The sequence below is a fragment of the Hippocampus comes genome, unplaced genomic scaffold (assembly GCF_001891065.2).
Source record: "Hippocampus comes isolate QL1 unplaced genomic scaffold, H_comes_QL1_v1.1 scaffold172, whole genome shotgun sequence".
NCBI classification, from domain to species: domain Eukaryota; kingdom Metazoa; phylum Chordata; class Actinopteri; order Syngnathiformes; family Syngnathidae; genus Hippocampus; species Hippocampus comes.
In genome coordinates this window covers 264504-281363 of record NW_017805072.1, presented here as the reverse complement: position 1 = coordinate 281363, position 16860 = coordinate 264504, and the positions used below count along the sequence as shown (strand labels likewise).

Genomic DNA, 16860 nt, shown 5'->3' with positions numbered 1-16860 from the left:
TATATATATATATATATATATATATATGAAATAGATTATTTGCATCAGTGCTTAGCGCTAACATACGGTAGCAAAAACTCCAGGTTGAAAAAACAAAGCCAGAATCAAACAAAGAGTCCAGTTTTGTTCAAACAATCAACAATTCTGAATGGATATGAATATAAAGTAGCTCCAGATGCAAATCCTTTTTAACAATCAAAATTCATGCGGTGCAGAACCGGCTTCTCTGGAAGTCTCTGGGTTCCAGTCGGCTTCGGAGTGGAAAAGGGTGGGGTGGGGAGGCCAAACGAGTAGTTGAGAAGGTCCTTCTGGGGCTGCGTTTCTCGAAAGCATCTCAGTATTTCAAATCTTAAATGTGATACAAGACACAAGCGCATAATTTGAGAGGAGCCCCATTCACGACCGTAGCGCTCAAAGTACAAAACACTTGATCAATCAGAAACACAGCAATCCCACAACACAAAACCACTCATAAAAAATATCGTCGTGTTCCATGATCTCACTATAACAAAGTTATGCTATCATTTTCACTGGAATATAGAAAATCCCCTGAGAAGTCCTCTTGTAAACAAATAATATCCATGATCCATCAGCTGAGGAAGAAAGGTGAGACGACAGCTGAGATCGTCAACTTTGTAAGGGGTTCACGAAACCCTGGGTGACATCATGATGGCTTCCTCTACTTTTTTTGTGTGGCTTGATATGTAACGTTTCATGGGAGTATGTAGTCGAGTCAGGATGACGTTTACGACAGGGAGAAGGCTAGAAGACCAAATCAAACTAAGTGTAATGTACCAGAGCGACGGTCATTTATGTGGCAAGTCTCAGGCGTTTTTTTATGCCTTCTTGGCTGAAAGGCATCCATCAGTGCTTCATTCTTTTCATTCTTCCCGAGTATTTTCATTTTAGCCATGGAATACTACTAAAAAGATGTACGACCCAAGTGACCCTTTGCGGCTCACAAGGCATTGACAAGAAGTAAGTGACTCACACACAGAATTCATAGACCCCCAATCTTGGTAAAATTTGCTTTTCAAGGGGAAGTCAAGCCAAGAACTTTCTTTCAAATAATATGCTCTGTGCTCCTCCACTACTCGAAACACGGCATTCCGATTGAGACTATGTTTGTGGAATATGAATGATATCAAATTTTGCGTCTGAAAATGATGTCATAGCTGCTCAGGGCTCAGGTATCAGCCAATCACGGCTCAACTTGCCAAGGTCACATGACAATATCAGAAAACAGCTGAACTGTGACCAGAGCCTGACCGGAGCTGTGATTGTCGGCAACAAATGTCAAAATGGCCGCCCCCTAAGATGGACTAAAACTTGCTGACTTAATTCATATTCCACAAATGCAAAGAGTAAGCCAAAGACTGTGATTTAAGGAGTGACGCTTCAATAGAGCATAATATAGTCAACAACAAACATTTTTGCCTCAACTTCCCCTTTAAGGAACAAGCCCCCATGACAGAAGCCGCGGTGCATGTATGCAGACGAGAGACTGAAGGCATGAGACACTGGTTGTTTACATGGACAACAATACAATATTCCCCTTCGTGAGCATTCTCTTCATAGGAGGGTGATTGGTTGAATCTTCCAATTATTGTTCCCTTGACATGTGACACCACATCGTGCAAGAAAGCAATCCTATCCATGTAGCATTACACTCTATGTTCGCAGAAGAAATAGGAGGATATCTTCATGTCATCACTTTGTTAGTATGTATGCCGAGCGGAACATAAATTCCATGTAAACCACAATTAATAAGGTAATCAGAGAATGTTGTTTCCAGTGGTTTATTATTGCAGCATAACTTGATCGACTCGGGTTTAATATTGGCATACTGATGTCCATATAAAATTCTGCCAATGAAGAGGAAGAAGAGCAGAAAAGGCAGAGAAATCTGGGGGATGGAGCCTCAAGGAAGTTGATGTCACTGCACTTCCAGTCAAAAGTCAGCTGGGATATGCTTCTGCTCACCTGTCACACTCATGAGGACATCTGGTATAGAAAATAGATCTTTTTTTTTTTTTTTGACACTTTCTGCATGTCATGTCATGTCAATTAAACCCTACTTATCATCATAATGGTATCGAAGTGTGCTACATTTCCAAGTAGTAATCGTTTCTATCTCGGCCCTTGAGTCCAACATGCCAGGGCACATTTCAATCATTAGCTCATATTTCAACTTGAGGCAGTCTGGCAGGGGAGCCGCAGGATCAGAGAGGAAAGGTGGAAAAGTCAGAGAAAGAGTGTAAAAGAGAGCTTTTTCAAATATAAAGTGGAGCGATGCCATGAAATATGACAGACACGATGGGAAAAGAAGGAACGAGATTCTGTACCCATAAACATGCTCTTAAAGCTACGGCGTGCAAAAGTCTTCTCCTTGGTGACAGTACTATCATTACAAACCCATAGGTGAATGCATTCCCTTTTGTTTACTTTGTATGTGAAAACAACAACAACAACAACACACAAGAATGAAATCAATAAATCAGATGACGGTACATGTTACAAGTGATTTGAACCACGTCCTTAAACATTAAGGAACTCAGCTGTAGGAAGATCCACCAGTGGGCTGCTGGAAAGACATAAGCTCCTCGACCCTCAAGAAGGGGGAGTTTGCAATCTCCAGATCAGTCTCAGCCTCGTTCAGCGTTATGTATTGGTATCCGTGTGAGTGAGAAAACATGGAGGTGCGTGTGTGTGTGTGTGTGTGTGTGTGTGTGTGTGTGTACTGATGTCCATATAAAATTCTGCCAATGAAGAGGAAGAAGAGCAGAAAAGGCAGAGAAATCTGGGGGATGGAGCCTCAAGGAAGTTGATGTCACTGCACTTCCAGTCAAAAGTCAGCTGGGATATGCTTCTGCTCACCTGTCACACTCATGAGGACATCTGGTATAGAAAATAGATCTTTTTTTTTTTTTTTGACACTTTCTGCATGTCATGTCATGTCAATTAAACCCTACTTATCATCATAATGGTATCGAAGTGTGCTACATTTCCAAGTAGTAATCGTTTCTATCTCGGCCCTTGAGTCCAACATGCCAGGGCACATTTCAATCATTAGCTCATATTTCAACTTGAGGCAGTCTGGCAGGGGAGCCGCAGGATCAGAGAGGAAAGGTGGAAAAGTCAGAGAAAGAGTGTAAAAGAGAGCTTTTTCAAATATAAAGTGGAGCGATGCCATGAAATATGACAGACACGATGGGAAAAGAAGGAACGAGATTCTGTACCCATAAACATGCTCTTAAAGCTACGGCGTGCAAAAGTCTTCTCCTTGGTGACAGTACTATCATTACAAACCCATAGGTGAATGCATTCCCTTTTGTTTACTTTGTATGTGAAAACAACAACAACAACAACACACAAGAATGAAATCAATAAATCAGATGACGGTACATGTTACAAGTGATTTGAACCACGTCCTTAAACATTAAGGAACTCAGCTGTAGGAAGATCCACCAGTGGGCTGCTGGAAAGACATAAGCTCCTCGACCCTCAAGAAGGGGGAGTTTGCAATCTCCAGATCAGTCTCAGCCTCGTTCAGCGTTATGTATTGGTATCCGTGTGAGTGAGAAAACATGGAGGTGCGTGTGTGTGTGTGTGTGTGTGTGTGTGTGTGTGTGTGTGTGTGTGTGTGTGTGTGTGTTGTGTGTGTGTGGGTGTGGAAGAGCAAAAACAAGCCATATTGTGCTGCCAAAGTGTGCTAACGTGTAGCGTGGGCGGCATTTACTCAGAGCCGCTCCTTCGTGGGCACCCAAATGTAAGGACCCGATTGCTCTTCAATGATTTGCTTCACCTGCGAATACACTTCCTCTAGAGTTGAGCCATGGACAAAAGCTGCAGAGGGGAAAAAAAAAAGATCACGGATTAACACAAATCGATCACAGCTCAGTTTGTACATTGCTCCACAGGCCGCCAAAGAGTAGGGCGAGGCATCCTGGAGGTTAAACTAAGTTATTTGAAACTAAAAATTTTCCATACACTGACACGGCTGCATGGTGAACTCCGATATGTTTCGGTTTTGAACAACATACGGTGTAGACAAAGTAACATTTTCCATTTCCCACCATGATCAAATTGGAATTTCCTCTTTTTTTGGACAATGACATGGGCTGGGCCACATAGCCCCAAAATTCGTATCACGGTATCATATGTATCCGTTCACAGCAACGGGACACATCACAATATAACATTCAGGTCAAAATTATTTTTCATTCATAATAATCTAATAAATCACAGGTGTCAAACTCAAGGCCCGGGGGCCAGATCTGGCCCGCCACATCATTTTTGTGGCCTGCATGTTGGGAAGTGGTAAACACACCGCAATGTTCTGCACATTAATTGTTTTTTTTTCAATGGTAATGTATTAAAGATCGAAAGTAGCCAACACCGAAATTATTAAAATTTCGATAAATCATCCACCCCTAATTTCTGGTCTTCAGTGGTTGTCTCCGTTATTCTGAGTTATTTTCTCCCCAGGTACTTCAGTTGCTTTATATGTTGCTGTTCAAAATTAGCTACTCTCCACAGTAACGCGGTTCCAACCAGACCTACCTGACAAATGCACATTATCACATAAGTCCTTTGTGGTGTTTTGTGAGTGCATTTCTATAGGTTAGTAATTAGCACGGCTTGCCATCTCATGAACATCTTCCCTTCGTCTTGGTCGGAACGCTACTTACAGAAGTGAAGCTTTGCCGCTGTCGTTGAGGCGATGATGAGTGACTACATCGATAACGAATGCAAAGCGACGTTTTGCCTTCACATCATGTTTAGCCACGTTAGTTATCCAGCTGCAGCTCGTGAGTAGCTGCCACACTGATTAAGTGTGTACGGAGGGGATACATAGATATAATCAACATGCATTACGGCGGTTGGAAAGTAGGGTCCAAATCCCAACCTTTGGTCAAATTCATACCGGATATTGGATATACTATACTATACACGTCACCCCTACTGTGATGTGTGGAACTAAAAAGACAGCCCCTCTGAGTTCTGTAGGTCTGTTTGTGTATCTAGTGTTGCCTTCAAATGTTTGTATTTCACATGTATGTGCAATGTGATACTTGTAATTGCAATTTATGTTACTGTATGTTACATGAAGTTGTTGTGAAAGAGTACAGAAAATATCATTTATATCAATGAATGGTGCCTCACCAGTGAAATATTCTGTGAACTCCTGCTCCAGTTTGACAGCTCTGTCATAGGATTTCCTTGCCTGCTCCTCAGTAAACCGCTTATTCATCACTCTGGAGAAACACACAGATGTCCCAGTGTCAATGCAAAGCACATTCATTTCAGATTATTTTTTTTCCAACCTTCAACCTTTTTTACACATTTAAATTATTTTATTTAATATAATATTTCCACGATAATTGGTGGGAAATGGGTGGGAAAAAAGGCAACAAAAATATTTCAAAATACCGAGGGAAAAAAGAAGAATAAAAATATGCTAATATTCAAATCACGGGTGCCAAACTGTGAGCATGCGGGGGACGACTGTATTATTTTCTCTCTATGGAAAGAGATTATACAGTGGTTCCTTCACTTACTACCACAATTTGCTCTCTAACTCAATTCGCTCATATCTCAAATCAACTCTCACCATTAACAATCAATGGAAATGCCATTAATCCATTCTGAGAGACCCCAAAATACAAACAATTTTATGGTTGGATGTTCGTGTTGTGTTTATTTCAAGTTAAACACTTACGTGTTCCCGGTTAGAAATGACCGTTTGATTTAGAGTCACCATAAAAAAACGGAATTCTTGTCACGACTTGTTGCATTTGATATTTTAATTAAACAGTTCCAATGAAGTTGGGACATTGTGTTAAAAAAAAAACAGAACACAATGATTTGAAAATCATGTTCAACCTACACTTAATTGAATACACAACAAAGACAAGATATTTAATTTTTAAATTGATAAAAACTTGATATTGTTTTTAGCAAATAAACATTAACTTGGAATTTTATGGCTGCAACATGTTCCAAAAAAGCTGGGACATTTGGCCAAAAAGACTGACAAAGTTGAGGGATGCTCATCAAACACCTCTTTGGAAAATTCCACAGGTGAACAGGCTAACTGGGAACTGGTGAGTGCAATGATTGGCTACAAAAGAAGCCTTCCTGACTTGCTTCGTCATTCACAAGCAAATATGGGCGAGGTTCGTCTCTTTGTGAACAACTGCGTAAGAAAACAGTCGAACTGTTTCCGGACAATGTTCCTCAACAAACGATTGCAAGGAATTTAAGCATTACATCATCTATGGTCAATAATATCATCAAAAGGTTCAGAGAACCTGGAGAAATCATTGCATGTACTGTAAGCGGCAAGGCTGAGAACCAACACTGAATTCAGGTGACCTTTGATCCCTCAGGCGGTATTGCATAAAAAATGGGCATCAATGTGTAAAGTATATCACCACGTAGGCTCAGGAACTCATCCCCTGACCCGAGCGAGGACCATGTTCTCAGATTTAGAGGTGCTTATTTTCATCCCAACCACTTCACACTCGACTGTGAACCGCTCCATTAAGAGTTTGAGATTGCAGCTTGAAGAAGCCAACAGTACTACATCATCGACAAAAAGAAACGATGCAATACTGAGGCTACCAAACCGGACACCCTCAATGCAACGGCTGTGCCAAGAAATTCTGTTTGTAAAGGTTATGAACAGAGTCGATAACAATCGACTGGCTGCCAGCAATGCGGACCAAATTCTGACACCCGTTGCACAGGGACCATCCAGCCTGTATTAGGGGGCTCGCTACCTCATATTCCCAAAGCAACACCCACGGAACTCCCCGACAGACACGGTAGAACTCCTCCAAGTCCAAAAACCACATGTAGAGTGGTTGAGCGAACTCCCATGCACCCGCAAGGACCTTGCCGAGGGTGTAGAATCTGAGATTCGACTTCCCGATGGACCCTCCTCTCAAGCACCCATGAATAGACCTTAGCAGAGAGGCTGGGGAGTGTGATCCCTCTTTAATTGGGACACACTCTCGGTCCTCCTCCTTAAAAAAGGGGGACTACAACCCTGGTCTGCTTATCCAAGTGGAGCAGTTCAAGTGTCTTGGGCTCTTGTTCATGACGAGCGCAGTATGGAGCGGGTGATTGACAGGCGGATTGGTGCAGCGCCTCCTTTGAGGTGGACCCTATATAGGTCTTTCATGGTGGAGAAGAAGCTGAGCAGAAGGGCGAAGGTTTAAATTTACCGGTCGATCTATGTCCATCCATGTCCTCACCTCTGGTCACGAGCTGTGAATCATAACCGAATGAATGAGATTCCAGATGGTTGAAATGAGTTTCCTCCACTGGGTGTCTGGGCTCTCCCTTCGAGATAGTGTTAGAAGCTCATTCATCCGGGAGGGACTCAGAGTAGAGCCGATACTTCTCCACATTGAGAGGAGCCAGATGAGGTGGCTCGGGCATTTGATCAGGATGCCTCCTGGACGCCTCCCTGGTGAGGTGTTTCTGGCATGTCCCACCAGCAGGAGGCCCCCAGGATGACCCAGAACATGCTGGAGAGACTATGTCTCCCTGCTGGCCTGGGGCCACTTTGGGATCCCCCAAGAAGAGCTCGAAGTGGCTGGGGAGAGGGAAGTCTGCGCCTCCCTGCTAAATCGTCTGCCCCCACAACCTGACACCGGATTAAGCGGTAGAAACTGAATGGATTGATGAAAACAAGTAGCTTGTTTATGTTCAGTGAAATCCACTGACTTTTTTTTTAATAAAAATAATTACTTGTGATTATTAACTTGTACTTCTTTTTTTTAAATTAGACAGTTAACTTTTACATTTACTGTTCAGCAGTGTTGTCCACATCTGTTGAATGTAACTAATAAAGTTATTGTCATAGAATGTAGTTATTTTTAAAATCAAGTAAAGAGTAAACTAACTACCGGAAAATCGTTTTTCCAGTATAAAATGTGGCAACACGGCTAACAGCACAATCATTTGTATACTTTTTTGGGAGATGTGCTGAGGGATAATATACAGCAGAAAAGCCAAAATACCAGAAATACACACTGCGGGCATTGAATGACCGTTACGCTGTATGAAAGAAGGAACAATTGAGCATTCTGGGTGGATGTCAGGAAGCAATGTTTTTGACCCCAATACATATTTGTCTGAAAATTTATTTGACAACCAATTTGACAGTGAAGCAAGGCTCCTGAGAGGTTCCATCTTAATTGCCCAATTTTCTTGTCTTCACTGGAATGTGGACGGTCCAAAGTGGGGAAAAAAATAACATTGAAGACAAAGAAATTGGCAGAGCAACGGCAACCTTGTAAGCTGGGGGACAAATAGGTCAGGGTACCACTGTACTACTACTGTATTCTCCACACTATAAGGCACTTCGGATTATAAGGCCCGCCTTCAATGAATGGCCCATTTTAAAACTGTTTTCATATATAGGGCACGCCACATTATAAGGTGCATAGAATAGAAGCTACAATAGTGGCTGCGGTTGCATTATGCATTCACCAGATGGAACTACACTGAAGTTAATACATAACTATAAAGCTTTATTTATATAGAGCTTACCCAACCGCTGCAGCTGTAACAAAGCGCTTGACAGAACATTTAAAATACTATGTCCAAGAAATCAGAATATCGATCCTCATATAAGGCATATCATATTATTAGGTGTACTGGCGGCTTTTGAGAAAATGTTCTGCTTTCATGTGTGCTGTATAGTGTGGAAAATACGGTTTTTATCTGCTTCTTTTTTTGTTGTTGTTTTTTTGACGTTGGTGGAGTAACCTACTCTGACTCCAAAAACAGTAGAACCAAAGGTTTACGATGCATTTTAACTTACAGGATGTTGTCAACACTGCGTGGCCTAATGAAAATGGCGATAGGATACAGGCCTGCCAGCTGCAGACGCTTAATAGCGTTTCCGGATACATCCAGTATACAGTGTTTACCCTGAAGGACACAAAGGTTTGGACACAATGAGACACCTGCTCCCACTCCTCCCACAGTCGATTAGATTTGTTTTCTTCTCCTTCTGTACTGTGCCATATTTTCTCCTCTATGCTTGTATCTTACCTTTTCAGCGACTTGTTTAACGGACTGTATACTGGTTCCATACAGGTGGTTGTTATACTGTCCCGCCTCAATGAACTTGTGCTCCTGGATCTCTCGTTCCATTAGCTCTCTGGAGGCCATAAAGTGATAATCTCTGCCATCCACTTCATAGTCCCGCCGTGGCCGAGTTGTGTCTGAGGAGCACACAGGTTTACTGGAAGTGTTCAAATTTTCCTTCAACAAGACTAGCCAAAAACTAAAGGTAACCAAAACATGACTATTATATCATATTAAATCCATGATTATTTTCGCATTTGTCACAATATTTAAGTCAATCCTCTGTGCACATTTCAAACAAGTTTCTGCTGGCATGTATACTGCAGTTTAGACTCACGTGGGACGCAGGAGCCAAATTTGTCAGGAAACTCCGAAATGAGATCATCGTTGACTCGATCTTTCATTGGTCCAAGCACAATAACCGGTCTTGTGTAATTCACTGAAGGATTAAAACATGATTAAGTTAGGTAAGTGAATTTCAAAACAAACAGCAATACCTCAAAAATGTATTCTCCTAGTGACAATTAGCAACGTTCCGTTCTGTGGTGCCTGCCCCTCTCCACATACACACCGCATAGGGCTGACATCAGCGCACTGATAAATTCAGAGTGAAAAGGGCTTTAGCGCCTCGGTCAGCTGGTGGGCAAAGTCCCTCAGCAGGCACCCCTGGGATATTGTCAGGGCTGCAGGTTTGTGGGGGTTAATCCTATGCGCCGTTCTCCTCACATCTGTTTGGGATAAGATGAGCGGCTGGTCATCGGGTGGTGGTGTGAGTCTGAAGTTGGGGTGTTTGGTGTTAGTGTCCTCAATGAAGTAAAGAACTGGTTGAGGACATCTGACATGCGTTGTGCATCCTTGGTGTTGTAGTTTGTGACGCATTGAGTTTTGTGCCTTTCCATGTGCTCCAAAAGTCATTAGAGGTTAGGTGGTCCTGGATTTTCTGAGCGAAGGAGTATTTCCCCATCATTATGACTGCTGCCAGATCTCTTCTCGCTGCCCTGAGTGCTGATGCGTCATGTACCCTGAAGGCAGCAGCATCCCTAGCCTTCGGCAGTTCTATAACCTCTGCATTCAGCCAGGGATTCTGGTTCGTGTAGGTAGTAAACTACGCTTCAGCAGTAGTACAGCCATTAAAAGCATTTTTTAATCAAATATTCCAGATGATAAATATAAAAGAGTCTTATGAAAAACAATAAGTACGGCAATGACTGAGCCATTGCATCATAATCTAACACTTCTGAGAAAACGTTTATTGTGTACCCTTGGTTATGTCAAAACGTTATAGGTTGTCATTTTAACAGAGGACCCCATTACAACAAATCTATTTGTGGGGTTAGCTGCAAAAAGCATAAACTAATCGACACTGTCAAATGATCATGTAGTCATTTTCAAAAGTTTCATTTTGTATAATTGATAAAACAACTGGGTTGATTCTTAGACTACTATCTACTTTTTCTCCCCCCACTGATACCGGTAAGTAGCTATAATAAATCACTGACCTTCCTGCTGGATAACTGCTTGGTAGATTAACAAAGTCTCCTCCTGGCCAGCTAATTGGACACAGAAATGTTAGGGACACATTTAAATGCAAAGAGAATACAATTCACAATGATACACCTTTCACACTTCTGAATTTACCACTTGGCCCCGGAAAAGCAGAGTCTCACACAGATGCATAACACACACATTTTGGCCACTGTTCCGTTTCAGTACTGGTAGTGAGTTATTTTATGAAGCTAAAGTATCAAAGTCCGAATTTGGTATTGTACCAACACGTTGTAAGATGCGTCTGCAAAATTGAATGTTCAATTGAATAAAATCGGCAGGTCAGTGCAGGCATGTCAACACAGTTTGTACTGCCTGTGACCTTGTCAGATGAGCTGGAATTCTCCATGTTTATCCCTGGAGAAAGGGTTGTGCACATTTGAAAGGAGAAGGCTTCTGCAACATTCCGCAAAGCATGAGGTGAGTTGGCAGAACTCAAGTCTTTCTGAATAAGAAAATTGTATGTTAGCTTTGCGAATAAATGTGGGTGAATTCCCCTGTCAAAGTTGAATAGAATTCAATTACATATACCGTATTTTCTGCACTATAAGGTGCTCAGGAGTATAAAGCCCACCTTATACTCTTATGAATGGCCTATTTTACAACTGTTTTCATATACAGGGCGCACCGCATCATAAGGCGCAAAGAATAGAACCTACAATAATGGCTGCGGTTACATTATGATTCCACTAGATGGAGCTAAGCTAAAGGAAATACAATACAATACAATACAATACGCTTTATTTATACAGATCTTTCACAACCGCTGCAGCTGTAACAAAGCACTTTAGAGAACATTTAAAATACTAGGTCCAAGCAATCAGAATATTGATCCAAGTAGAAAGTATTGGAGTTCATTATGATTATTATTATTATTATTATTATTTTATTTTATTTTAACTTGAAAACAAATTTGGGCTATATTAATCACTTCTGAAAACAAAAAACGCGCACCCGCACCCTTGCAAACACACACACACACACACACACACACACACACAAACACACACACACACACACACACACACACACACATTATCCTCCCCACACAGATAACAACATAGAAATCCATATCAAGTGACACATCATGTACATTATCAGAACAGAAACCATTTACCACACATTACATACATCCATATTCTGTAATTTACTGATATTGCTCAGAGCATGTGAATCAATAACTAATTCATAATGGCCTGCATTCAACACAGATTAGAGGGCCTGTAAAATGACAGGTAAAAACACGACACTGGCTTTTTTAGAATTTCTTGAAAAAGAATGATGCCTTATCCCAAAATTTGCAGATGGAAAAGGTAGTGAATCGTTCATGGTTTGGTTCACCAAACGTCCCTCTGATATTCGCCGAACAGTTTTATTGTTTAAAACGTTCAAAATTTCCATGCAACAAGAAAACCATCATTACCTTCTTATGAGTTGGCTACTCATGTTTTATTTACGTCTTATGAGGCATTGCTATTGTCGCTTTTTGTTTAGAGACAATATTAGCGCTGCCACACTGTGCACACAGCACAATAAGGACGAGTTTAAAGTGAATTCCAAATGCCGGTGTTTGTGGGAATGGATACGATGCACACTGGCCAGCAGGGGTCACTGATATGACATTTACTTACCCCTTTCGTCTTGATCCTGCCCAGAGAACCATAGAAAAAAAATGCAGTACGTAGAGGTGATTATCACAACAAATGACTGAATGTCATCAGTATACAGCTCATGCTTTCTCTTGCTTCCAAACACACACATGCACCTGAAGTTTTTTTTCTCTCTCTCATTTAGCAGCCCTTTACAAAGTGTGAGGAAAAAAGGGGAAGACAGTGTGAAAGAGAGCCGATGCCGGAGATATCAATAGCTCGTGCTAGACTTAGACTTTGGGACCGCACCTTCTCATCACATCAACTTTTAAGAAACAGGGTTAAAGTCACTTAAACAAAAGAATCAGGTTGCTTGAAAGACAGTATTTATTCTGTCCCAACGTTTCACAGCCTGTTTGAGTTCTTCTAATTAGAAAAGCCGGTTGGATTCTACTGGAGGACAGTATGCCATGACTGTGTTTTGACATTATTTTTAGGACCGTATGGTACAACGCTACAACATGATTAGCCAAGTTAGAGCAAAAGCAATGGAAATTTCTTTTGGATTGGTACTCACCGATCTATCCTGAGTCCTCATCACGGCGGCTGTCTTTAACCTTGATCTCTCCTTTTTCTCGGCCCTGTGAAAAAGGAGGTGGAACATCAACCTTGACCAGAAAATGTACACCACTGCCTTAACTTTGTACATCCTCCATTAGGATGCTCATTACATTTCTACAGTCTATAATGAATATGATAGATAGCAGATAAACTATGAATAATGACCATCCCAAGTTGTGACTACCTCTTCATCCAAACCCCCAACATTCCAGTTGCTCACCGATCATTCACTCCCACCCCTCCAGTTTCCTCATTTTATATGCTGTCATTTCAAAACAAATTCCCGTCTACCATCTCATACATCAACTCCCCAACCCTTCACTTCATGAATGTCAACAAAATTGAAATAACCACCTACCTGAGGCACAACATACACAAAAAAAAATCTCTGTGATGAAACCACAGATTATTTATACCATATTCATCTTTTAATCACTAATGATCATGTATTAAATGTACTCTGGTCTTTAAACCAAGACATTATTCTAATTTCCCTCAGTTTCAATTTCAGGTTTTGCGCGTAATGCTGGAACCCCGGCAGTTAGGAAGACACAATTTCCAGGAATCAAGTGACCGACATTCGCCCCTTGGGCCACGTTTCACGCTTCACACCAACCTTCTACGGCTGGGGATGACTCCAACCTCTGGGCAGTTCGGGGGTGGGGGGCTGAGGTGACGCGCAGGCCACCACTCTTCTTCACCAGCACTGCTCACATGAAGGATATCTCCAAAGCGGAAGGGCAGAACCTGATTTGGGGCGCTCAAGTCGGATGCGCTTCCATCATAGTCGAAGAGCGCTCTGCCGGTGGACATAGGAAATATATAATTAGACTGATGCATTTGGTCGCAAACGCACTCTTTTTGTTATTCTTTGCAAGATCAAAATCAAAAGGATGGATAAATCATCAGGCGACAAAATGATGAAGTGTGTGGGCCATAAATAAAAACACTTCCAATGGTAACACAAACGAGGCATTTCCATCAACGCAACAGCTGGAAGATGTGCACATCTGTCTCTTTGTGCGCCGGTAGGATGCTGCGTGTTGACGGTCCATGTGTATGTGTACGCACGGCTCAAGGATGGACCGCCTTTGCGACAGACCACAGAATTCCAAACCCGTCCACAGGGAAACAACCTGGAAAAATAGGGCAGCCGGGTGTGTGTGTGCGAGTGCGAAGTAGAGCTGAAATAACAGGCATGCCCTAAAGTCCCCACTGCCTTCATCAATAAAACAGAGCAGAGACGGGGAAATCAAGATAGACAGATAGACACAGTCTACCAAATCTCCAAATATTTCAAGGATTTTGGATTAAATATTAAACCTAAGGGCTGGCAGTACCTCATCTGTGAGTATTTATGTGGAGCCAGGGGGCCACCATTCAAGTCCCACTGCCGAAAAATATGTGCAACGAGTTGTTGGAGAGATGCTAGTCTACTTGCTGGCCAAAGTCAAGAGGGTCCTTGAACGAGGCACCGACTCCACCTCTAAGCTGGAGAGGCGCAGCACTGTTTGCGCGCCCCTTTTTATGCTGACATATTCCCGGCGTGCCTTCATGTATGGTGTGCAACACTAAATATACAGCAGAATGCAAGTGGACTTTCCCCTTGAGATATGTCCTTGTAAGTCTAAGAAATTAAACTAAAATTGAAAAAAAATATTCAATCAATCAGAGTTGGCAGAAAAAACTGTGCTCTGATGCCTCTTAAAAAACGTTTGGTGTACAGAGCGTTTAGGACAGAGTCAGCATGCTAAAGGTGAGAGAATTTAGTCAAAGCATTCTTGACGACGTGGCAATTCCATTGGTCAACGGTTGCAAAAACTGATGACAATGTTTTTGTTTTTACATTGATTGCACCTGGTTTCATAACTGAGGTCAATGTCACTTGAACTTGGAATCAATTTCATGTTCGAATCATTTAAAAGAACACACGGGAGTCACTCAGATCTAATTACATGGGTCGAGGAACAGATTGATCGTGGCAATGTTCAACAGGAATACATGATCACATTTCAAAGCGCCTTTATTGGTTGATATTGTTTTATACAACCGGCAGTTTAATGCTTTCATGCACCCTATAATCTGATAACATGATAAGATGTCCACTGTATTAACCGCTGTCCCTGAAAGGGTTAACATTACAATACAGCATATGCCATGCAGTAAAACAAACCCAATAAAGGTCTTTGCGATATGGATATTGCACGGGACATTATTGTGATGTTGACATTTTTCCGATTGTGTAGCCCTACAATCTACACTGTAGGAATTATTTTAAAGGGTTTTTTTTTTTCCATCATTGTCATGTTCCGTATTTGGCAGCAGGTGGCAGGCATTCATTTCTGCCGCCTGCACACCTGCTGCCTATTTGGCTGTGATTGCACCTGCTATATCTAGGCGCTCCAGCTGTCGACTCATTGCCGGAGTATTGCAATGCCGTGCCACTGTTGTTGCCCATGTTCGTAAACATTATTCGAATACGATTTGCTGTTTGTTACATTTTCATCGTCCCATTAGGATTACTCAAAGCGTGTACTTGAACTAGTAATTGTCTAATCATTTTCCTTGCCGTTTTTTTGCAAGCGCTTTTTGTTGTTGCGTTACATTATTTCCTGGTTCTCGTTTTTACCAGCGTTTTCTGTTTTTCCTTAGGCGAAGTTTTTGTTTATAATAAATATTATTTTGAGATGAAGTCCTTGTCAGTGTCTGCTATTTCGAGGATCCACTTATTCTCGTTTGCTCTGTTATGTCCGAAGCAGTTCTTTTTTCCTGCTTTGTTCGTAACGTGACAGAATACTCCGGCCACCATGGATCCCGCAGATATTGAGAAGGTTTTGTCCGCTCTGTCCCGTCAAGAGCAACTTATGAGTCAGCAGGGCCAAGCCATTTCGGAGCTCCACGGCGCGGTTTCCATGCTGGCTCACAGGTTCGATGATTTCGAGCCTTGTTTAGTACGTTTAGAAGGATGGAGAGCACCTACCCCGGAGGTCCAACGTATTACCACGGAGGTACCCGTCCATTCTCCTACATTTAGTAGGGAACCAATGCTTCCACACCCTCCACGTTATGGAGGTGAGCATGGTCAGTGCGGGCACTTCCTCCACCAGTGCTCGCTCGTTTTTGACCAGCAACCTTCCGTTTATGTTAATGATGACGCGAAGGTTGCATATATCATGAGCCGATTGACTGGTCAGGCGGCGTCATGGGCAATTGCGGTGAGCGAAGCACAACCGAACCTCCGGTCTTCCTTCCCCGGCTTCGTGGCCGCGTTTCGTCGGGTATTCCACCATCCTGTTCGGGGAAGAGAGGCTGAAGGCCGATTACTTGAGCTCCGCCAAGGAAGACAATCCGTGGCGGACTATTCGATTGAGTTTCGCATTTTAGCCGCCCAGAGTGGCTATGACGACCAGGCGCTGTGTGGTTTGTTTCGTCGCGGATTGAACACTTTACTCAAGGATGAACTGGCTACCCGCGACAACAGTACCAACCTGGAGGAGTTAATTGATCTCTCTCTGCTCCTGGACAACCGCCTGAGAGAGAGGAGCCGGCAGTGCGGAGGTGGTTGGTTTCCATTCAGACATACGGCGTACCGAGGGGCATCCCGCGAGACAACTCGGACAGCTGGGTCCGGAGACCACCCCAGAGCCCGGAGTGCCGCCCCCGGGGAGGAGCCGATGCAGCTGGGAGGCGGAAGTTCCAGACCGGGGGAGAGATGGCGCCAGTTCGATGACCAGGCTTGTTCCAACTGCGGCCTACAGGGACATCGGGCCGCTTCCTGCCCATCGGAACCTCAACCACCTATGCCGGTCGAGTACTGTGAGTCACGACCCCGTGCTGAATCTCGAGAGCTTCGGAGAGTCGACTCTCGACTGGGACCCCCCAGGAGGCAGGTGGTGGAACCCGAGTCTGATAGACTCGGGTTCCGATGATTGCTTTCTCAATACTGACATTGCCTCAGAGATAGGCTGTTTAGTCGAGGAGCTAGCCGAAAAGAAGC

The 16860-nt window shown here is 42.8% G+C and overlaps 1 protein-coding gene across 14 annotated transcripts in view; it reads right to left on the bottom strand.

Annotated features, from left to right (window-relative positions):
• Positions 1 to 2917: 2917 nt before the first annotated feature.
• Positions 2918 to 16860, bottom strand: part of LOC109512742 (discs large homolog 1-like protein) — a 134537-nt gene continuing 120594 nt past the window's right edge. For 13 of the 14 annotated variants that reach the window (XM_019864698.1, XM_019864700.1, XM_019864701.1 and 10 more), the window contains 11 exons: positions 13480 to 13662; positions 12820 to 12883; positions 12285 to 12300; positions 10608 to 10658; positions 9446 to 9547; positions 9073 to 9245; positions 8840 to 8949; positions 5167 to 5258; positions 3734 to 3846; positions 3668 to 3700; positions 2918 to 3614 (listed from right to left, as the gene is read on the bottom strand). In XM_019864698.1, coding sequence (XP_019720257.1) covers positions 3740 to 3846; positions 5167 to 5258; positions 8840 to 8949; positions 9073 to 9245; positions 9446 to 9547; positions 10608 to 10658; positions 12285 to 12300; positions 12820 to 12883; positions 13480 to 13662 — 898 coding nt within the window. In that variant the 3' untranslated portion in view covers positions 2918 to 3614; positions 3668 to 3700; positions 3734 to 3739. The remainder of the gene's footprint in view (positions 3615 to 3667; positions 3701 to 3733; positions 3847 to 5166; positions 5259 to 8839; positions 8950 to 9072; positions 9246 to 9445; positions 9548 to 10607; positions 10659 to 12284; positions 12301 to 12819; positions 12884 to 13479; positions 13663 to 16860) is intronic. The other variant, XM_019864699.1, reaches the window with a different exon arrangement.